At 40.8% G+C, this 23,591-nt stretch overlaps 1 protein-coding gene across 3 annotated transcripts in view; it reads left to right on the top strand.

The window, feature by feature from the left end:
* The window catches only part of LOC122812315 (breast cancer anti-estrogen resistance protein 3 homolog), a 697,444-nt gene that overhangs the window by 511,699 nt on the left and 162,154 nt on the right, over positions 1 to 23,591 (top strand). For all 3 annotated transcript variants that reach the window (XM_044084719.1, XM_044084717.1, XM_044084716.1), the window contains exon 9: positions 17,684 to 17,869. In XM_044084719.1, coding sequence (XP_043940654.1) covers positions 17,684 to 17,869 — 186 coding nt within the window. The remainder of the gene's footprint in view (positions 1 to 17,683; positions 17,870 to 23,591) is intronic.

The following is a 23,591-nucleotide window of genomic DNA, read 5'->3' as shown; positions in this document are numbered from 1 at the left end:
GTAGTCCATTACCTCAGTTTCTATTTCTTTAACTTCTGCATTACCAATCCTTTTTTCTACTTTTCGTCTTTCTTTTCTTATTTTTTTGCATTGTAAGATTCCTCATATCTATTCAGTTGCCTTTGCTTGTATTTCTCTTCAAACATCTTTGGTGCTGCTGTTTTTGTACTGATTAGTTTTGTTTTTTTTCCTTTGCATAAATATTACACTGTATTAAATCTCTTCTTCTTTCCTGTGTCCATATTTCTTCTTCATATGTCTCCTGCTCACTCTGTTTCTCCTTACTTGGGGGACTCCTTTTTCTATCATTCTGTGATATAACATGCATTATTTTTATTTATTATTTTTAACACATAACATGTATTAGACTTTCTACATTAAATCCTTCCTTTTGCAGGTATTCCCTAACTTCAGCTTTTATTTTTTTTAACTTCTATTTTCTAATCTTCTGTTCTACTTTCCCTCTTTGTGATGTTATTTTTATATTGTGAAGTTTTCCATATCTGGATGCCTTTGTCTGTATTCTCTTCAAATATCTTTGGGCTGCTTTTTTGTATTGATTAATCTGGCTTTCTCCTTTGCATAAGTATTGCACCATATCATATTTTTTCTTTCCCATGTCCATATTTCTTTTTTATATCCTTCAAAAATCTCTAGATTTTGTTCTTTATGTTTTTACATATCCTCAATCACTTTTTTCCAAATGCCCCAAGGTTTCTTGATCTAATGTTCTTTCATAAATGTGTTGCATTGATGAGCACAAGTTTTTATTTGAAGCTTCTTATAGTTTTTCTTGTACAAGTATTTTTCTTTCCTCTAATTTCTCTCTTAATCTTTTTGTATATGTTCTGTCTGGAATTCTGGTTTCTTTTTCTCAGTAGTCCACTTTATCGTCTTTATAGCTCTTTTTTGGCCTATTAGTTTTTGTAGACTACTACTTCCTTTTACAATGGTGGGGCATCCTCCCTTTAAGCCTGGCCTAACCCCTTCGTAGGAATGTTTATGTGTCTTGAGGATTTTACCCTGTCATTTTTTCCAGTGCTGGCAGCAGTGCGCCTATCAAGATTGGGCACTTTTTTATTGGGATCGTGTGCACCCAGCGATCTTTTTTATTTTTAACTTACTTCAGTCTGTGATATATGCTATATAACATATGGTCTATATATGAGTGTCATCTTGGTGAGATTTCTTTTGAAAATCAGGGTCCGCCTTGTGCAGGTACTCACCAAGACTTGAGGATGAATTCAATTCCAGCAATACTACTCTCCTTTGCTTGCTGATTTATCATCTCTCCATCCTGATGGACTACTTTCAAAATCTTCTTTCCTTGAATATGACAACTGCAGTGTAGGTCCTCAGAGTTCTGAGCTCTGTCTTATGTGATTCCTATGATCCCCTTTGCCAGACTCCATATGAGGAAGGTATAATGGTATCTGAATTCTGTCAGGACTCAATGTTGCCATCCAGTACCCTTCAAGCTTTTTCTTCTGCTTATCACCAATAAAGAATTTTTCTGGTCTTCACTCAATCAAGAGATCCCTCTTGTGCTACCTTTTCCTTGCCAAGATGTATTCACAGATGCCTCCAGTCTGGCATGGGGTGTTTATTCTAAGGATGTTAGAGATCAAGGAGAGAAAAGGGACCATATCAGTATAAAGAAGATGAAGGCTCATATTCTAACTCTTCAGTTTCCATGTTAACTGTGGATTCTGGGTCCTCTTCATATCTTCACAGACAACACCAGAGTTTTGTGATATATCAGCACATGGGGGGGCACCAAATATCTCATCTGCAGATTAGCTCTGTTAGTTTGGGTAATTGCAACTCAATGCAAACTTTTTCTCTAGGCTCAGTATATAACCTCAGGGAGATGCATAGTAGCAGATATTTTGAGAAGATCCAGGGCAGACCTTCATGAATGAACATTAAATAGGGAGGTCTTTCGGGCCATTGCCCATGAATGGGATATTCCACAGATCATTTTGCCTCCAGACAGCGGACAACGTGAATTATTCTTGGAAAAAAGAGGTTCTTTTATGCATTTTTGCCAATTCATTTGATTTCAAAAGTCCTTCTAAATATCAAGAAGGACAAACAATTTTATTGGTGACTCTGTTTTGTCACATGCCGCATTGGATCCGCCTTCTGTTTCATTTGGCCAGAGGCAATCATCACAAGTTACCTCACACTCCGGGCTTATTTTTACAGAACGAAGGCTCATTGATTCATCTAAGCCTTCAGACTTTGATTCTGACTCCTTGGGTGATACTTTTTAATTCCTTTTACACACCATTTTTCTGATTACATGCTTAAGATTTTACAGTGGCTAGAAAACTGAAAACTAGAAAGGGTTATGTTTCCAAACTGAAGAAAGTTTTTCTTTGATGATGGAGACAGAATTGGCACCCTTTATCAGAGGAGTACCCCTAATCATCATCATATCAGCCCCCTTTTTCCCATTTTCTGCATGGGGTCAGGGGTGTCATGTGAACAGTTGCCATCTCTCCCTATTCAATGCCACACTCCTCCCTTCTTCAGCACTCCTGCCTGACTGAAACAGGTCTTCTCTCATAGGTTCATAGGTTCATACTAGGCTATCTGCCCTAAGGCATTTATAAGCCTAGCCAGAGTGTGTTTGGCTTTTGCCACCCATTTTAAATTAATTTTGCTATGCCCTTTTTCAAGGTTAGTGTACTGTGCCTCTGTCTAACAGTGACACAGAAGTGATACTCTGGGTAAACCTACGATCTCCCATCCACTCATCAAGATTCCTCTTGAAGAGAGTCAATGAGGAACTCTGCCTAACCTGGACTGGGATTTTATTCCAGAGTGAAGGGAGCCTCTGGGTTATGAATCTGTCCCTCCAGCATGTCCTATTTATTTCAGTGCTGAGGTTCAAGTCTCTCAAGCGCGTAGCTCAATGGGATTTGGATTTTCTGAGGTGCAGCATGTCCATTAATTCCGGGTTGGACATGGCTTTATACGTCAGGCACAAATCGCCTCTGAGCAGGTGGTATGCCACTGAGTAGAGCTGGAGTTTCTTTAACCGGGCAGCATATGGCATCTGTTTGAGCCCTTTGATCCTCTTGGTGAGGTACTTTTGGGGTCTTTCCAGTTGCTGCAGGTGTCTGGTAAGATACATCCCAAAAGGGGCATTGTACTCAATTATGGGCCTGATGAGGGATGAGTAAAGAGGCACGATGACCTCCCCTGATCTAGATGTGAATCCCTTCATGATTAGGTGGGCTATATAAAATGTTTTTCTAACCACTTTTGCCACGTGGTTGTCAAATGAGAGATTGCTATCAACTTGGGTCCCCAGGTCCCTAATTACTTCTGTACTTAATGGATTACCACCTATGTGGTAATTTGTGGGCACTTTGTTTTTGCCAAAGGGGATGACTATACACTTTTTGGTGTTTAGTTTGAGGCCATGGCTCTGGCACCAGTTGTCTGTTTCTATGAGGCCCTTTTGGAGGATGCTTGTGTCGGCTAGAGAGTCGATTATGGCACCCAGTTTGCAGTCATCTGCAAACTTGGTCAGCCACAGTCCTTCCATGTTGGCCTGTACCTCTGAGAAATATATACCAAACAAGAGAGGTCCCAGGACTGAGCCTTGTGGGATGCCACTTGTAACTGGTTTGGAGTCTGACATGGCTCCAGCAATTCTAACCATGTGGGTTCTGTCCTTGAGCCAGTTTGCAACCCATCTAGTGACATAGGGGTTTATATTTAAGCTGGTGAGCTTATCTATAATGCCCAAGTGGGGTATTGTATTGAAGGCTTTTGCGAGGTCCAGGTAGGCTGTGTGAACCACCTTCCCCTCGTCAATGGCCTTGGTGACTGTTTCAAAGAAATCAACCAGGTTTAAGAGGCAGGATCTGCCCTTAACAAAGCTGAACTGGGTAGGATCCAGTGTCTGTAGGTCCCCAATATCTTTATTTATGAGGTCCATGATGATCCTTTCCATAGTTTTGCAGACCAAGCTAGTCAAGCTTATGGGGCGATAGTTTCCAGGATCTGTTGAGGCACCACCTTTGTGGAGAGGGACCACTGTTGCTGTACGCCACTCTTTGGGTACATATCCTGTAGTAAGGCTGAGATTGAACAGTAGTTTTATGTTTGGGTTTAGCTCTTCTTGGAGTTCATGTAGGACACAGCCCGGGACACCGTCTGGTCCCATTGATGTTGTGTTTTTTGCTTTGGAGAGGGCAGCTCTTACCTGAGCATCTGAGATGTCCGGGGGGCAGCACTCTGTTGGGATAGATATTTGCCCTTTTGGTGGGGGGGGGTTTGCGCTGAACCTTTCAGCTAGGATGTTGGCAATGTCTGTGGGTTTGGTGTATTTTTTGTCATTTTGGACTAATTCTGAGCATATCTGGGAATTCCCACCCAGGTTCCTAACAGAAAGCCTTGTGATTGTCCTTAGTGTCCTGTGCAATTTTTCTCTTGAAACTGGCCTTAGACGATTTTATGAGTGCCCGTAGTTTTTTGTTAATACTGATCAGACATGCCTTCCCTTTTTGGGATTTTGCTCCATCATGTAGTAGCTTCCTCCTTCTGTTGTATAGTTTGTTTATGGCTGGACGTCTGTCTTTGGAGGATTGGGTCTTGGTTTTATTTGGGATTGCATGATCCATGCATTCCTGAAGGTCTTCATAGAATGCATTTATAAAGGATTCTGTGGTCTGGGCCGTATTTTCTGGGGGCTTTGAAGGATTCCACCTCAGTTTTGAGGAGTGTGAAATTTGCTTTAGAGAAGTTTTTCACTGTGGTTTTCAGGGCAGGGAGTGGAGTCGGGATGTGAATATCCCGTGAGATTAGTTTATGGTCTGATCTTACCAGTGAGGGATACACTTCTGGTCTGGAGCATAGACTCCCAATGTTGGTGATGATCAGGTCCAGTATGTTTTCCCCTCTTGTGGGAGTGGTAACAAGTTGTTCATAGCATTTGAGTGTATACATTCTAGGAACCTTTGGGCTAGGGTGTTGGAGCTTGAGTAATGCTCCCAGTCTATGTTTGAGTAGTTGAAGTCGCCCAATATAATGGTGTTTGGAGGGACCTTCATATTTTCCAGTGTTCTCAGGAAGGCCAAGTGGGGTTCCTGGGTTTGGGAGGGTGGTCTGTAGCAGGCTATAAACTGGAAGGCAGTTTTACCCACTGTTAGTTACACATGGATATTCTCTGATGCTTCGTGCTGTGCCACCAACCTGGAAGTGTGGGTATCTTTGACGAATATTGATACTCCCCCTCCTTTTGTGGTTTGGTCCAAGTTTTGGGGCTAAAAAGCATGGTATGAGGTATAACCTGGTAGTGCTGGGGTGCTCTCGGGAGCCTTGAACCAGGTTTCTGTTACTGCACAGATATCGATGTTCTCCATGCTAAGGAGAGTTTTGAGTGCGTGCATCTTGAGGTTTAGACTACTGGCGTTGAGTAGCATTACTCTTAGTTTCTTATCCCTTGTGATACCTATGGAGGTGGGTTCGCCTTTTGAGCCTTGCCTAAAAAAGGCACTATGGGGGTAGCAAGAGCCTTTGCCAATATCCGAAAGCCCAGGGGTGACAGGTGCAAGCCGTCCCTAGCGAAGCATCGTGGCTTGTCGAGCATGTCATCCCAGGCTGACAGGCATTGGATCCCCTTTGAATGACACCAATACTTAAGCCAATTGTTGAAATTGATCATCTTGTCTTCATATTATGGCATCATTCTTGGTGAGGGTAAGATGCTACTCAAGGTCAGGGTCATACCGGCCTGGGCTACATGCTCAGAGTGCTCCTCTATGTCTCTCTTCATGTAGTCCAGGGAGGTATGTCTCATGTCATTCACACCAGCATGGACAATGACTGAGTCATATTTGTACTTGCCTTGGAGTGACCTGAGTGCTTGTGTTATGTGGCGGATCCTAGCGCCCGACAGGCAGCTCACTGTGACCTTCTCCTTGTTCAGCCTGGTGAGTGGGACGTCAGTGCGTCTGATGATAGTCACCTATTACAAGTGTATCAGGTGTGTTGTTTAGCCTTAAGGGCTGTGACTGTTCAGCACACTGGCTTTGTGAGCTATGTGTTGCACGTGTTTTGTTTTGGGGTAGCGGTTGCTTGTGTGTCTGCTTTGGAGGTCTCTACTGCTTAGGCAGATTTTTATTTAGAGCCTCCGAGTATGTTTTTGTGTGTTTATGTGTTTGGTTTGCTGTCATGGTAGGTCTATGTGAGACTGGAATTGTAGTGAGTGTGGTTTCCTTCTCCTCCTGACTGGTTACGCCAGTACTGAGTTGAGAGAGCTTAGCCTCCAGTATGGCTATATGGTTGCATCTCTCACATGTGTTGGAATTTGTTGGGAGGAGGAGAGGGTTGTCTGTGTACATGAGGCAGTTGTAACATTGCCTCAAGATTCCCAGATTCACCAGCTGGACCAGAGAGGAGATTGACAACTGACCTTTGGACATGCTAGAATAGTATTGGGAATTCCTTTATAATTGAAAAAAAGGGCCAATGGGGAACAAGGTACTCAAGGGGAGTTTGTGAGGGTGTAGTGCTTTTAATTTTTTAGTGCTGACTTGTATAATTGCTTTAGTGAGCAAGTGCCAGGTAACTTAAATGCAATGTGTTACAGGTAACTTAAATGCAGAAACGACAAACAGTAACTTTCTTTCAAGTGAAACAAGGAAATAAGTACAGTAAGCAATGCAGATATCACTAGGGATCCACAGAAGCGCTGAAAAGCCGCATTTTAGGTGGAATTAGCGTTTCAGGGAAATAACAAGCAAACAACAAGCATACAAACAAAGCTAGATTCAGCAGGCCTGGATCTAGTCTATGCTACTGCAAACAAGGTGTACCAATTTCAGTAAGAAACAGCTCAAATATTCATTATTCACATAATCCATCCCCTCTTTGCTGGACATCCTTGATTCCCTTTTTGTTCTTCCTGTCTGTCCCAAATTTTCTTCACCCGATTGTCTTCTGCTTTTCTGCACATGTGCCCAAGCTACTGTAATCTGTTTTCTTTGACATTTTCAGCAACTGGGAGCTACTTATGCTTCTGCTCTTATGTTCACATTTCATCTGTTCCACAGTGTGAACCACCCATTTCAGCCACTTCATGTCCCTCACCTTGTAGCTTCATGAGCTGCTCTGCCTTTACAGCCCAGGTTTCCATACCATACAGTAGTACTGGTCACACCAATGTGCACCTTACTTTTAGCGTCTTTGGCATTCTTCTGTCATGCACTACATCTGATACTCTTTGCCAGTTGGTTGCAACCCCTCTGATTCTAACTCTGACCTCCTCATTCAGACTTCCCTTCTCATCAACCACCCCTCCCAGTTACTTGAAGCTGTTAACGTATTGCACTATCTTCCCTTTTATCTCAAGTTTCAGCTTTCTCCAAACTCCACCATTTGCTGTCATTGCAACTGTCTTATCTGTATTCAGTTTCATCCCCTATGCCTTCAGTTTTGCATTCCATTCTCCTGTCCTTTGCTGAAGTTCTTGCTCAGAGTCTGCCTGCACTGCCACATCATCTGCCTACAGCAACTTCGTTGATCTGTGCCCTCTGACCTGTTTGCTAATGTAGTCCATCACTAGTATAAACAACAGTGGGCTCAGTGCTGAACCCTGATGCACACCCACTCCCACTGGGAACCCCTCTGTGAGACCAGACACTGTTCGTATTGTCTTTGGGTCCTTGCACATAGCCTGCACTAATTCTACGAATGTTTCTGGGACTTTGATCCATCACAGTACTGCCCAGATCAACTTTCTTGGGACCTTGTCATATGCTTTCTCCAAGTCTAAGGTGGCTCTTCCAAATACTCGTTTATTTGTGTGAACTGGTCATTACGGACTTGGCATACTCTCCTGAAACAGCTCATTTGTCAGCCTTTTCTACTTGTCTCTCTTTGGATTCCCCCTTGTCTTCCCACTTTGACATGAAGCATTTTTTTGAATGGAGTTTTTTTATATTACATTATGTCAAGATAATTCCCTTCCAGACTACTCTAACCTGACAACTGACAACACCCCCAGCTGTAAATATTAGAAGCATAAGAAATAAAAGTACTGAATGTTATGCCTGGATTTCCCAACACAAGCCTAATATTCTTGCTATAACTGATATTTGGCTTAAACCCAGTGAAACTGACTCTGAGTTTACACCTGCAGCTATAATATCATTCATAATATTATAAAGAATAAAGGTGGTGGTATTGCTTTAATATTTCCCAACAACCGCATTTCCCTAAAATAAACCAGTGACAAAATTCAGCTTAACGGAACCTCTTATTACTTTCCTGAGAATAAATAAATAAATAAAATATTACTGTCCTTTACATCCCTTGGCAATAATGCAGCAATACTGAAAGATATCTGACATTGGATAGCCGTAACAATTCCACGCGAACACTACTACTAGGTGATGGGAATGTCAATTGGTTGGACATAAACTGTAACTTCCCTACATCTAGCACGAACTTATGCAGCTTCACACAGCTAATTAATAGCCCCACACATAGCAAGATATCAAATTCTCTATTAGAATGGATCCTAGCATCAGACCCTAGTAAATTCCCCACCACAGGTTCAGTGTCACCCTCTCCCAGTGACCATCTCTCAATCTATGCATCCAGACATCTCACACATCTATGTAAAAAGCAGCTACAAACAAATGCAATCTGACGGTCTCAAAATGCACTTGCTTGAAACACTTCTCAAAATGGACAACATTGACAGTTGTGCTGTAACAGAGACCTGGTTTAAAGCAGCAGAAAGCAACCCTACACTACCAGGCTATAACTCATTCCACACCTTTCGGCCCCAGAACTTGGACTGAAGCTCCAAAGACAGTGGTGTTTCCGTATTCATAAAGGATGTGCACACCTCCAGACTGGTAGCCCAGATGTTCAGTATGAGATTAGCTAGAAGAGAAATCATTCAAACTTTTCCAAAAGAGTTAACAGGAAAATAAGCAATACAACTGGATAACGCAGCTGGTCAGAGTGCAGTTTTCATCTTCGGAATATAACGTACTGTCATGTATGTCACACAACACAGAGTAAGTCATACGTGTTACTGAAAATCCACATGGGGGAAGGCATCTCCGGTGGGTAAAATGAGCATGATTCTGACCTATGAAGACAAAAGCTTGACATTTAACATGTACACGTGACACAGAGGATCATCTTTGTTTGGTAGACAGTAGATGAGATAAATTAGAGAAAAGTGTTACCAGACGTCCAAGGATAGTGACAAACTTACCACTGATGAGAAACGGTCACAGCTGTTACATTACAAGCAGATATTTGCCAAGGAGATGGGGGCACCAACAGGCATGAAGCAGTACCTAACTTGTCCATAAAGGCAAGCTTAGATTTACTTATTTATAGATTTCTGTTTGTTATACAGGAAAGTCTGGCTGCACAGAGATCATTTTCAGCAGAAGCTTGAGGAGTAAATCTATAAATATTCCAAAGACCAAATTACCACCATAATAGCTACAAACAAGTGCAATCTGAGGGTCATGCTGCTCAGTGCTAGAAGTCTAAATCTCAAAATGCACTGACTTGAAGCACTCCTTAAAATGGAGAATATCAACATTTGCTGCAACAGAGACCTGGTTCAAGGCAGCAGAAAGCACACCTGCACTGCCAGCTTATAACTCATTCCACACCTCATGGCCCCAGAACTTGGACCAAAGCTCCAAAGGAGGTGGTGTTTCCATATTCATAAAGGATGTGCACACCTCCAGACTGGCAGCCCAACATAATGCATCAGAGATACTTCAGGTGCAGCTAACAATGGGTAAGACAGCGATTCAGGTCATAGCCTGTTATAGGTCCCCAACCATGTCCCAAGACTCACACTACACATTCCTAAGCACCCTGGAGAATATTAGGGTCCAACCTAACACTCTTATACTGGGTGACTTTAACTAACCCCTCCATTAACTAGGAAAACTACTCGTGTACCAATACACTTGCCCAATGTTTCCTGGAACTCCTTAATTCCAGTGCCCTGGACCAGCTTGTTCTTACCTCCACTAGAGGTAGCAACATCCTTGACCTGGTCATTACTAACATGGGCAACCATTGCTCTACACCAATAGTCAACTCCTCCCTAGTTAGATCTGACCACAAACTAATCACCTTGGAAATACACATCCCTTTCCCCCACCCCTCCCCTGCAAAGGTAACCACCATGAAAAACCTCTCCAAAGCTAACTTTGGGCTCCTAAAAACAGAGGTGGCTAACTTTACAGCACCCATGCAAATGGAGAATAGTTGCATGACCACCAAATCATACACCAATGCACTTTATGAACACGTACACAAATGCATGGATCTCGCCATACTCAATAGAACCAAGACGCTCTCCTCCAAAAAAAGAAAGCCAATCTGGTGGTCCCCTGCCATAAACAAAATCTAAAACAGGAGGAGGAAACTGATGTGGAATAAGGTGAAGTCCCTAAACTGGAAAAACTTCCTTATCAGACTCAACAAAAAGTTGAGATCCCTCATCAAATCCTATAAAGCTAGATGGAAACAGAATTGAAGACAACCACAAGGCCTTCTATAGTTATGTAAAGAATCTCCATGGCAATACCCAGATTTGCTCTGAGCTACTGCACAATGGTACCTCCTATACCAAGCTAACTGATATTGCCAATATACTGGCCGACAGATTCAGTGCCAACTTTACCCCTCCCCCCAAAGGACCAATCACAATACCAGTAGATTGCCAGGCACCCAGTATTACTGCTGCACAGGTTAAAACAGCACTGTCCAAGGCCAACAATACAGCTTCTATGGGACCTGACAATATCCCTGGCTGTGTTCTACATGAACTACAGAGTGAACTGGCATCTCACCTGTGTGCCCTGATCAGCCACAACCTCAACTCAGGCTTTGTCCCTACTGAATGGCACACTGCTACAGTCATCCCTTTCCATAAAGGGGGAGCAACTACAGACCCTGGGAACTATCGCCCCATTAGCCTGACAAGTCTGATATACAAAGCTATGGACTGCATCATCATGGACCTAATAAACAAGGATATAGGGAATCTCCAAACTCTGGGTCCCACACAGTTTGGTTTTGTGAAGGGTAGATCATGCCCACTCAACCTGGTCGACTTCTTTGAGTCAGTCACCAGAGGTCTAGATGAAGGCAAGATGGTTCATACAGTCTACCTTGATCTGGACAAGGCCTTTGATACCATTCCCCACTGAGAAATCATAGAAAAACTCACTAAACTAAGCTAGGCATTAACCCATATATCACTAGGTGGGTTGCAAATTGGCTCACAGATAGAACCCAAAGTGTGAAAGTAGCTGACTCCAAGTCAGACTGCTGACCAGTCACGAGTGGAGTCCCACAGGGTTTTGTCCTGGGTCCTCTCCGGTTTGGTATCTACTTCTCTGAAGTCCAGGCCAACACGAAGGGACTCTGGCTGACAAAGTTCACAGTTGATTGCAAGTTGGGAGCAATTATTAACTCCCCAAGTGATGTTGACATCCTACAGAAAGGCATCACTGAGACCAACGAACCATGGCCTTAAGCTCAATGCCAAAAAATGTCATCATCCCCTTTGGGAAAAACCCAGTTCCCGTGAAACTGCAAAATAATTCATTTCTTATTTTATAGATACTATAGCATATTTCTAACCAAGGATTCTCCAACATCTAATCCCAACCTTGCCCAAGAGCCACATGCCATCATAATTCAAACCTGTGCCCACATCCTATATTAAACTACTCATAAACCATGCTGTTCTTCAGCTGATGACCTTCCAAGTGCATACCTTAAAATTGCAGCCAATAGTAGTGCCTGTCATATGTCAGTCATTATAAACAGGTCAATCCAGGAATCTTACATTTCCTCTCTCTGGAAAAAAATCACACATTATCCTTCTACACAAAGAAGGAAATTCAACAGGCATTACTAGCTTTAGAACTATAACAACTTTAGAACTATAACAGCTTTAGAACTATAACAGCTTTAGAACTATAACAGCTTTAGAACTATAGCAGCTTTAGAACTATAGCAGCTTTAGAACTATAGCAGCTTTAGAACTATAACAGCTTTAGAACTATAACAACTTTAGAACTATAACAGCTTTAGAACTATAACAATGGCTAACTGAAAACAAGCTACTTCTCAATCCCCAAAAGACCAGGCTTCTTTTTCTTCCAAAAAACCTCAATCCAGCTAAAGATAATGTCATCATCTCATCCTTAGATGATACAGTTATCACCACCGACTCAAACACCAAATCGTTTGGCATTACTATAGATGACCAATTAAAATTCGACCTACATGTCTTAAACTGTATCAAAAAGTCCAATAAAAAACTAGGTCTCCTATACTGCAGCAACAAATATATATCTAACAAATCTAGACCTATACTGGCTCAAACATTTATTCTACCATCCCCGCTGTATGCTGCTCCCATACTTACTAACCTGCAAAATATTCTCTTAACCAAACTAGAAGCTACCTCTAACAAGCTAGACAAATTTGCAGCCAGTAATGGGTATAAATCCCATCATTGTATATTCCTGAAATGCTTAAGATGGCTTGAGTTCCCCCACATGCTTCAAATATCACAACTACAAATTGCTCACAGCATCCTAAATAGCCCCAACTCTTGCCCTGCCCTTACATCCATAATTACACCTTACACACCCAATTATGACCTCAGAAGCACACAGCAAAACCTTCTGTAGGTGACCAAGCCAAACAAAAATATTGGAAAATGCTTTACATTCATTTGATTGCATACTCATAGAACAAACTTCCATTGCCCCTTTGCTCCACTACCAAAAGTGAATTCAAAAAGCAACTAAAAATTCATTTCCAACATGCATGGATCCGTACTTGTCAGGAATTGACCTAATGAATTTTTCATCTTCTCTCAATTAACATATCTGCCTGGTATCTACCTAAACTGTCAACATGTATTACTCTCTCTGCAGTTATTATCTATGCTATTAAATGCATCTTTGTTGTACTGTGTCATGATGGTTACATTGATTTTTTTTTATTGTAAGGCATTGCTATATTTCCTTGTATATAATCTTAATGCTAACCAAATTTCTCAACCATATTGCTACTGCATTCTCAAAATACTGTACTTTTACCTTGTATATATTTGTATTGTATATTTCTCTCTGTTTTTGTACTTTTAAGTATCTTACAACTTGAATTGTTAGTTTATTTCCCTTATTTTTAATTACTTTCCTGGACCTTTTCTCCAAGGGTCCCCTTTGAAAAAGGGTTCTCTGGGTCCAGTCAGGCTAACCCGGTTAACAAATGTGAAAATAAAATAAGTAAATATAACAATCGTATCCCCCTCTCTGCAAAATACTTGAAAAAAATGTATTGAAAAACAATTGATAAACTATCACCTGCAAAAAGAAACTCCTGTCCTCCACAGAATGTGGCCTCCATCTCTGCCAGAGTACAACTATGGCTTTATCGTTGGTCCCCCTCCTTTTTAACATTCTCACAAACACTCTCTAAACATCCACACAACAAGCCTCCCTAATACAGCATGCATATGACTCCAACTCATATGTACATCTGACGACAAGGCACACCTCAAAAAAATTACTTAGGAAGCTTTAACAACCACTGAAAGGGTTTATAACTTGCAATTCATGCTTAATCAACCCCTAAAATCCCTCTCCCATGAAAAATAAAATAAAATCCTTTCTCTTAATAATACAACCATTGAACTTTCTTCTCATAGCAAATTGTTAGGAATGATAGTGAATGAAAATTTTAAATCTGACCTGCATTTACAAAATTCCATAAAATAACTCACCAAAACTGGGGCTGCTTTTTACAGCCAAAAACTTTCTCATCAATGCAACTAAAACTACACTTGCCACTACTTATCTCCTCTCATCACCACTTTATGGTGCTCCCATCCTCAATAATCTACAGGCATCACAAAAAGCAAAACTTGAACAAGCTGTAATAAAGAGGCTAAATTGACAGTAAGTACCCCTTTCAGAACCCACCACTGTATAGCACTTTAAACCCTAAATTGGTTAGAATTACCCCATCAGCTATCAGATACCCAGCTTCTTACCACCTATAAAATTATCCAGCATCCATCTGCTTGTCCAACACTAAATATCATTCTACGCAACTGTGTTCCCACTCAGTCATTATTATCCAGTGACTAAAACCTCCTCTCTGTCCACAAACTTATCAAGTCTGTTGGGCATGGTCTGTACTCATACCATGTTGCTAAGGGCTGGAACTCCTTACCTATATCCATCAGGTCAGTAGTCTCAATACCCTCCTTCCATTCCTTTAAAACCACTCTGAAAGACGTCTTAGCTAAAATCTGGCTCTGTTCTTGCTCCAACCCCAGGATAAACTATATCTCAAAATGTGAACAAGTACCTTTTCATACCTTACACCACCTTATTCTCCCTTCTTTACTCGCTTCCTTACTTTAGTTTCTCTCGTAACTCCATGCCATAACCGTTTTTTTTTTCTCTCGCTCTTCATTTTGCAATTCCTGTTTGCATTATACTAACTCACCTTTAATTTCTCTAAACTGGCAAAAATTTCATTATGTGTTAAATGATTGTCATATTAGTTTTATCTATTCTTAACCAATGATTTCACATCATGTCTAATTCAGTATAATGATTTAAACTGTAGATGTTTTTGCATTATTTTTTTCAGATTATAAAATTATTGTTCTTAAAATGTTGTTGTAATACTTTGTAACTTTTCTCTCTGGGCAACCATTGAAAATGGGCACCTACTCACTCAGTTTTTCCTGGTTTATTCCTCCTTCTTGAGATCTGAATTGGGTGCTTGAGATGCTTGCATCTACCACCTTACCATAACAGTAGATGTCAAACTGATCACTATTACATTATTACATCCTTCCCCCATCTTTTGTTTTACTTTTTTCATTTGGCCGAGGTGGGATTATTTCCCCCCACCTCTTTTTTTGACATGTACTTATGTATGCAGTCGCCTCTGGTTCTCCTTAAGCATCTTGTCTCAGGCAAGAAAGTCCTGAGGTACATCCTGTTCCATTCCTACATCCCTTCTCAGGTACGTCCAGTTCCATTCCTACATCCCTTCTCAGGTACATCGTGTTCCATTCCTACATCTCTTCTCAGGTACATCCTGTTCCATTCCTACATCCCTTCTCAGGTACATCGTGTTCCATTCCTACATCCCTTCTCAGGTACATCATGTTCCATTCCTATATCCCTTCTCAGGTACATCCTGTTCCATTCCTACATCCCTTCTCAGGTACATCCTGTTCCATTCCTACATCCCTTCTCAGGTACATCGTGTTCCATTCCTACATCCCTTCTCAGGTACATCCTGTTCCATTCCTACATCCCTTCTCAGGTACGTCCTGTTCCATTCCTCCATCTCTTCTCAGGTACGTCCAGTTCCATTCCTACATCCCTTCTCAGGTACATCGTGTTCCATTCCTACATCCCTTCTCAGGTACATCCTGTTCCATTCCTACATCCCTTCTCAGGTACATCCTGTTCCATTCCTACATCCCTTCTCAGGTACGTCCAGTTCCATTCCTACATCCCTTCTCAGGTACATCGTGTTCCATTCCTACATCCCTTCTCAGGTACATCGTGTTCCATTCCTACATCCCTTCTCAGGTACATCCTGTTCCATTCCTTCATCCCTTCTCAGGTACATCCTGTTCCATTCCTACATCCCTTCTCAGGTACATCGTGTTCCATTCCTACATCCCTTCTCAGGTACATCGTGTTCCATTCCTACATCCCTTCTCAGGTACATCGTGTTCCATTCCTACATCCCTTCTCAGGTACGTCCTGTTCCATTCCTCCATCCCTTCTCAGGTACGTCCTGTTCCATTCCTCCATCTCTTCTCAGGTACGTCCAGTTCCATTCCTACATCCATTCTCAGGTACATCGTGTTCCATTCCTACATCCCTTCTCAGGTACATCGTGTTCCATTCCTACATCCCTTCTCAGGTACATCGTGTTCCATTCCTCCATCTCTTCTCAGGTACGTCCTGTTCCATTCCTGCATCTGTTCTCAGGTACGTCCTGTTCCATTCCTACATCCCTTCTCAGGTACGTCCTGTTCCATTCCTACATCCCTTCTCAGGTACGTCCTGTTCCATTCCTACATCCCTTCTCAGGTACGTCCTGTTCCATTCCTACATCCCTTCTCAGGTACGTCCTGTTCCATTCCTACATCCCTTCTCAGGTACTTCCAGTTCCATTCCTACATCCCTTCTCAGGTACATCCTGTTCCATTCCTACATCCCTTCTCAGGTACATCCAGTTCCATTCCTACATCCCTTCTCAGGTACATCCAGTTCCATTCCTACATCCCTTCTCAGGTACGTCCTGTTCCATTCCTACATCCCTTCTCAGGTACATCCTGTTCCATTCCTACATCCCTTCTCAGGTACGTCCTGTTCCATTCCTCCATCTCTTCTCAGGTACGTCCAGTTCCATTCCTACATCCCTTCTCAGGTACATCCTGTTCCATTCCTACATCCCTTCTCAGGTACGTCCAGTTCCATTCCTACATCCCTTCTGTTCATTAACGTATGAGAAGCTGAGGTCGTACATTAGATGTGCAGTGATAAGTGAGGGAACTCGAGCTTTGGTATGTTGGTAAAGTGTATGACTATCCATGGCAGGATATCCTACAAGTTACTAATACAACAACAGTCATTAATAGGACATCTCCTGTTATAGTAGGTTCTTAAACAACCGTACTTTATGAAAATACAAATGTTAATATGAAAATATGAATAACAAGTGTTAAACAGCAATTAAAATCTCTGCTGCAAGACATGAGACTCTGGTTTGGAGGGATAAATCCCTTACTATGCCTCAGATAACCTTTGTTTAATGAGAGGCATTGCCCATTCTGGAGAGAGGGAGCTAGTCTAGGCATGCTGCAGTAAAGCAGCATTAAGACACTGGCAAGCTACATTCTGCACTGGAGTGTGCTGCTTAGAGGCTGCTCATGAGCAGACATGCACATGTAGCACCTGAAGGCAGTGAATGCAGAGCTTGCAATGCTGCTGCAGGCAGGCAGGAGTTATTGCATATCTGTCAGCAGCAGTGTAATGCTTCAATGGCCCCTGAAGTGGGTCAGACTGAGCCTGAGGGGAGGTTAAGTTGGATCCATTAGACCCAGTGAATGCCGAGAAGAGATGGTGGCAGCTGTTGCTGGGAGAAAAACAAAGTCTACTACAAGACATTTTAAGTTAATAGTATTTTTGTTAGTTACACCCTGTCCTTTCTTATGCTGTCTGTTATTAATCATTAAGTCAACTCCCGTCTCCCAAGAAATGCTAGGATGCTGGAAGAAACTGTGGGTTTGAAATTGAAGTATTTAAAGAGAAGCCACCATAAATTCAAATGAGTTAAAGAAACCAGTGAATTTTTGGTTGATATTTGCCTGTGAAATATGAAATAATTTATTAAACATTTTAACATTTTTATACAGCATTAACTAGTAAATTACAAAGACTAGTATTTTAATCAGTTTGTATTAATCTTAAGCTTTTCAGAACAACTGTCACAATGTGAAACTGAAATACATTTTACACTGTTTGCGCACACACAAATAAATTGACTGCTTTTTCTCATTTAACCTTCTAATAATCGAAACTTACATTTGGGCATTTCTGTTTAGAAGCCACCCCTCTCAGTACAACAACCATCCCACACCTTTTGCCTTTAATCCACTTGATGGAGGGAAGGGAGTTATGGGATCCCACAGAAGAAGGCTGTGAGCTGCTGTTCCGCATTCTGGGTCAGGCCCGATCTGTTGCTGTCAATACTGGAGTCTACCGGGTCAATGCTGAGACCATGCTGAAAGGTATGCTTATGTGCAGATGCATGAGATTCCTATTGCCCAGGTCACATTTTACCATTGTACCACAGCTGGAGGAGGTATCTTAATACAGAGCATTGTTTACCAGAGTGTTTTAGCTAGCGAGGGATCGTAATATATTGTCTTGGTTACCAAAACACCACAGGTAGGAATACTGTGACTCAGAGCCTTGATAACCAGAGTACGATAGCTGTGGAAGTATCTTGATGTAGAATCTTGATTACTAGTGTTGTCATGGCTGGAGATATAGTGGCACATTGAACACTCAGTATTAGTGTACAACAATTTGTGTCTGTCACTTTGCATTGTAGTACACACTGAATTGTAGACATATCCTTAAAAATGATAAGTTTCAGGATTTATGTATTTGTACTTGTGAACTGTGAATCATGTATAGTTATGTAAATTGTATACTGTATAAGATATCAGTCTTGTTCACATAACAAATGGATATCAGAATATTGTCTGGTTATTCCAATAACCATCCGATATTCCAAATCTCCCAGCTGTGAATCCTGGAATAGCAAGACTGAGTGCGTGACAATGTGGATTTGCAGATATTAACTGCCGTGTTTGAGTATTCCCTTTTTTCCTAAAATATGGCAGTCACAGAGTTGGTATATATAAGTCGGAGTGCATGGTGGCTTGTCCTGCTAAAAATAACTTTAAGGGGAGAGCAACAATGTTCAACACTCTGTTATTGTGTACTTTTGTTCTTTTTTGTAATTATTAGTCATTTGGCTAACTTGTTGGGCGGCCACAATGGTGCAGCGGTTAGCATTGCCGCCTCACAGCAAGAGGTTCTCCGGTTCGATTCTCGGCTGGGGTGCCTTCTGTGCGGAGTCTGCATGTCCTCCCTGTGGTCGCGTGGGTTTCCTCCAAGTGCTCCGGTTTCCTCACACATCCCAAAGACATGCTGTAGGTGGATTGGATACTCTAAATTGGCTCTAGGTGTGAGTGTGTGCATGTGTGTGTGCCTTCTGTGGAAGGTTGGGTGCCGGGCTGGCAACTCGACACCATAAAACCCCACTGCCAATCATGAGCGGACAGGTGATCCGCTGTGGCGACCCCTAACCAGGAAAAGCCAAAAGAAGAAGATGATAGTAATTTGGCTAACTTAATGCTTCAAAGAGGCTACATAGAAGGTAGTCCTAAACTAATAGTATCATGCCCCCCCCCCAAAAAAAAACCTGTCCAATCTTTCCTTAAAATTTATTAGACATGTGGAATATCTTATTTATAGGAGAGAATTCCATGTTCTGTCTGCTCTGTATGTAAACAAGTTAATCATAATTTTAGAGCTAACTACTGATAAAACTACAAGCCTGCACTTGCACATATTACAGTTTTATACAGATCAGTCTTATGCTATGTGGTAGGTATCTCACATTAAGTATTTGTCTGGTAGTGTTTCTTGAATTCTTTCAGCTTTTTTAGAGATGTCATATTATACACACAAACCTGTCCACAATATTCTATATGAGGTTGAATCAGAGTCTTTAACAACAGAACCAGATTGCTTTCATCTGTACTGCTGATACTGCTGAAAATTTTCCTTATGGTACCATACCAACATACCAGCATCATATCATTCTCATCAAATGTGCTGTACACGTGAGTTTGTCATCGATTATAATAGTTAAATCCTTAACAGAAACTGAATCAGGAATCATGTCATTGTTAATAGTATATGGATAGATATTGCTACCAGCTCCAAAATGAGGAACCTTATATATACTCCGAATATTTGAGCAGGTGTATACAGAGTCTGTATAAATCTGGAATTGTCTTGGGTTATTTACTTTCCTAACAATTGCTCCCATTTGTGTGTCGTCTGTGTATTTACTTATCATACACACTTACTTAATTGGAAATGAGGCCATAAATAAACCAAAAAGAAATGGTCTCAGACCAGAGCCCTGCCAGATTCTAATAGTGACCAGTCTGTATTGTGTATCTACTTTTCTTCCCAATATCCAGTCAGACCAGAGCCCTGCCAGATTCTAATAGTGACCAGTCTGTATTGTGTATCTACTTTTCTTCCTAATATCCAGCTGCTCGTTAACCATTTAATTATATATCAGTTGACATTTTGCTCAACCATGATCTGAAGGATTTTTGTCACATGACACTGAGTCAAAAGCTTTAGAAAGCTGTAAAGCAGACTGCATCTCCAGACCTTCATAACATGAGACATTACTGAATTCTAATAGTTTGCTTAAACAGGATCTACCAGAGACAAAACCATGTCCAGTAGTACTCGAGTTGTTTATATGCAGTTATATAGACAAACAAATTTACTCTGTCAAGAGGCTTAGTCAGTAAACTTGTAAGGCTTATTGGCCTGTAGTTTATTTATGCTCCCAACTTTACCACCCTTACGAATAGGGATTACCGGACATTACTTTCATGTTTCCAGAACAAATACCACACATGATGTTTCTTGGCACAGACACATTATGTACCTTAGCAGTTCCTGTAAAAAAAAAAAAAAATCCATTTATCCCATCTACGCTTGAAGCGTTATTTCTTATTCTTGTCATGGCTATCAAGATGTTATCTGCCTGAAAGATGATAGGACATAATTTGCTGTTATCACCACTACTACCACTACTACTACTACTACTAATACCACTACTACTACTAATACCACTAATACCACTACTACTAATACCACTAATACTACTACCACTATTAATACTACTAATATCACTACTACTAATATCACTACTACTAATACCACTACTACTATTCCACTACTAATACCACTACTAATTCCACTACTAGTACTAATACCACTAGTAATACCACTATTACTACTACTAATACCACTACTAATACTACTAATACCACTACTACTAACACTACTACTAAAGATATCTGGAAGTTTATATTTCCAAGTGCATAAAGCCAAAAATCTTTGCTGCTATTGTTTGTGTCCAATAAATGTTTAAACTGTGCCTTTGACTTTCTAAAGACATGCAAGTTTGTTTTTAGCTACATTACACTCCTCTAGATGGAAATTTTCTGTACTTTTCCAATGATGTTTCTCCTTAACATAAATTTTACACTATTTTCTTGACCTCAGTGGGGAAACTTCTTGGTTTCAAAGTTTGAATGCATTTTACCTGCTGATACAGGCACATGTTTTATGATAGTAGAATTGATGATGTCATAAAAATACTTCCGTTTTCATCAGTATTCTAAATATGGCCAGTCAACCCACACACACACACACACACACACACACACACACACACACACACACACATACACACACCAGTTTCAGTATTTATAGTCTCAACAGATTCCAGTCCATTAAATGGCTTTCTGCCTCCTCCCCTTCCTTCCAAAACAAACAAGTGTCCCCCAAGGGTCAATCCTTGGACCCCTCGTTTTAATATCTTTACAAATAACTTACACACTTCCTGTCCAAACTCCTCACTAATAAAATATGCAGACGACTCCACTATCATCTCATGCTCTGATCCCCTTCCCCACCTCCTTGCTCTTACTCAAGATTCCCTCGTTTCAGTCAAAAGATGGCTGACCAATAATCAACTACTTCTCAATCCTAAAAAAACAAAACAAAACTTCTACTCTTCCTCCCCAAATCACTACAGCAACACAAAAATACCTTCACGGTATCTTCTGTTAATAATACACTTTTCTCTGTTGAACCACATACTAAACTTCTGGGTGTAATCATAGACGACCAACTAAAGTTTGACTTACATATTCAGCAAGCCATCAAGAAGACCCACCAAAACTTGGTCTCTTATACAGACATAAAAAATACCTCACTAACGTCAAACATTCTCTAGCAAAGACTTTCCTTCTCCCAGCTTTACTTTATGCAGCCCCTAGTCTGACCAATGCTCAGTCCAATCTGTTAGCTAAACATACCACCTACAACAAAATAGCCAGAATTGCTGCCAACCTTCCCTGTAGCTTTAAAAAACCTGCAATAGCTTGAGCTACATAACTGACTCCTCCACCTCACACACACTATCTTAAATAAATCCTCCTGCTGTCCTGCCCTCACGGACCTCATCACTCCCTATTCATTTAAATATAAACTACGCAGCACAGACCTACCCTCTTAGACATCTACAAACCCAATAAAAATATTGGCTAACTTTTATACAGCCACTCCATCACCAATGCCTGGAACAAACTTTCACTGCCTCTAAAAAAACAAATGGCAACTTCCTTAACTCTCTACTAATCCCTGGACCTATCCTTGTCCCACTCCCACCTAAACTGTTCCCTCTCCTCCTCCCCCTCTCAGCTCTCACACTCTACCACAACTACTCATTTAAGGTCTTTATGATATTCTCCCAACCTTGAATTTCTCTCTGATGGCAATTGCTAGGTACACTCTAACTTCTTATATTATATTTTATATACTTAATACGTACAATGGCTGGTTAAATACTCAGTATTACTCTTGTAATCTAACATGTTCATTTATAAGTTGTATTCTGTTTCTCCTGTATATATACCCTTGTATGTTAATATTGTATGGTGTTTTTATGTTTTGTTTTTGTATTTGCTTATCTGTGGAGCTTTTCTCCTCGGGTCTCCTCTGAAAAAGGGCTCTGCTGCCCAGTCAGACTAACCGAGTAAACAAATGTTAAATAAAAATAAAAATAGTCAGCTCGATAGAATTTTCTACTCCACTCTGAGTTATTAGTTTATAATGGTTCTTTATATACATTATCCATGAAACACAAGCAAGATCAAAGCTGTCAGTGGATTCTGAGAATATACAATTACTGTAATAAAATCATCATTAACTTTTAGTAAGTCAGGAACTCTGTTGTCATGTGCTTTATTGCTCTAGTTTCTGCTAGACTGTATATGAGAAATGTCTTGTACTGTTGTAAGTTTCTGAGCAGGTGTTAGATTGCTAAATAATGCAGTTTGTTGCCTGAGAGCTCAGACCAGGTGTTAAGATGATGCAGTATGAATACTGGGAAAACCTAAGTGTCAAAAATGATGTAATTTGGGAGGGCCTTAAAGACATGTATTTCTCACAAGAGGCTGGAGGCATTTTGATCTTGATATCCAACTTATCAGCACTCTGCCTTATGCTCACATGTAGGTTTTAGCACTGTTATTTCTTGTAGGAATAGTAAAAGCTAATAAAGATTAGTTAGGTATTTTTCTTTGAAATCAGACCTGTCCTACTGTATTATTTTAAGTTTCTGTGTGATCTCTGAACTCTTAGATATCTCTGTGGTGTAGTAGTTTTGTCTTGTGTTTTAATTATTTATTATTAAATATTTTAAAAACCTTTACCTGTGGCTATTTTGTGTAGATATACGCTCTAGAGTACATTGCATATTTATAGAGGTTATTGTAATAGGCCACTCTAAAATAAGCCTTAGACTGTATAGTTACATTACCATTGGGATAATAATATTGCACAGTAATAATTGGACACTCTTTTAAGGGCCTTTTAGTAGCTGATATTAGCTGGATGGTGGCAGAGATTACTACCGTATGGTCTGGGTAAAGGGGCACAGCTGGAGAATCTGTGTCACCCTTTCCCAGGAGTGTCTGTGAAGTTATATAAATACTTCTCTCAAAGTGTGTGTATGTTGTGTCAGCTACTTGGCAGGGACATGAAGCACTGGTTGGACAGAGAAGGTACTGGAGGTTTTAGCTTGCCCAGCTAGGCTGAGACCTGGACCCTATAGCT

The sequence above is a fragment of the Protopterus annectens genome, chromosome 9.part0 (genome assembly GCF_019279795.1).
Source record: "Protopterus annectens isolate FY-2018-M chromosome 9.part0, PAN1.0, whole genome shotgun sequence".
Lineage (NCBI taxonomy): Eukaryota > Metazoa > Chordata > Ceratodontiformes > Protopteridae > Protopterus > Protopterus annectens.
Note: the sequence above shows the minus strand (reverse complement) of the source record. Positions and strands in the feature narration are given on the sequence as shown.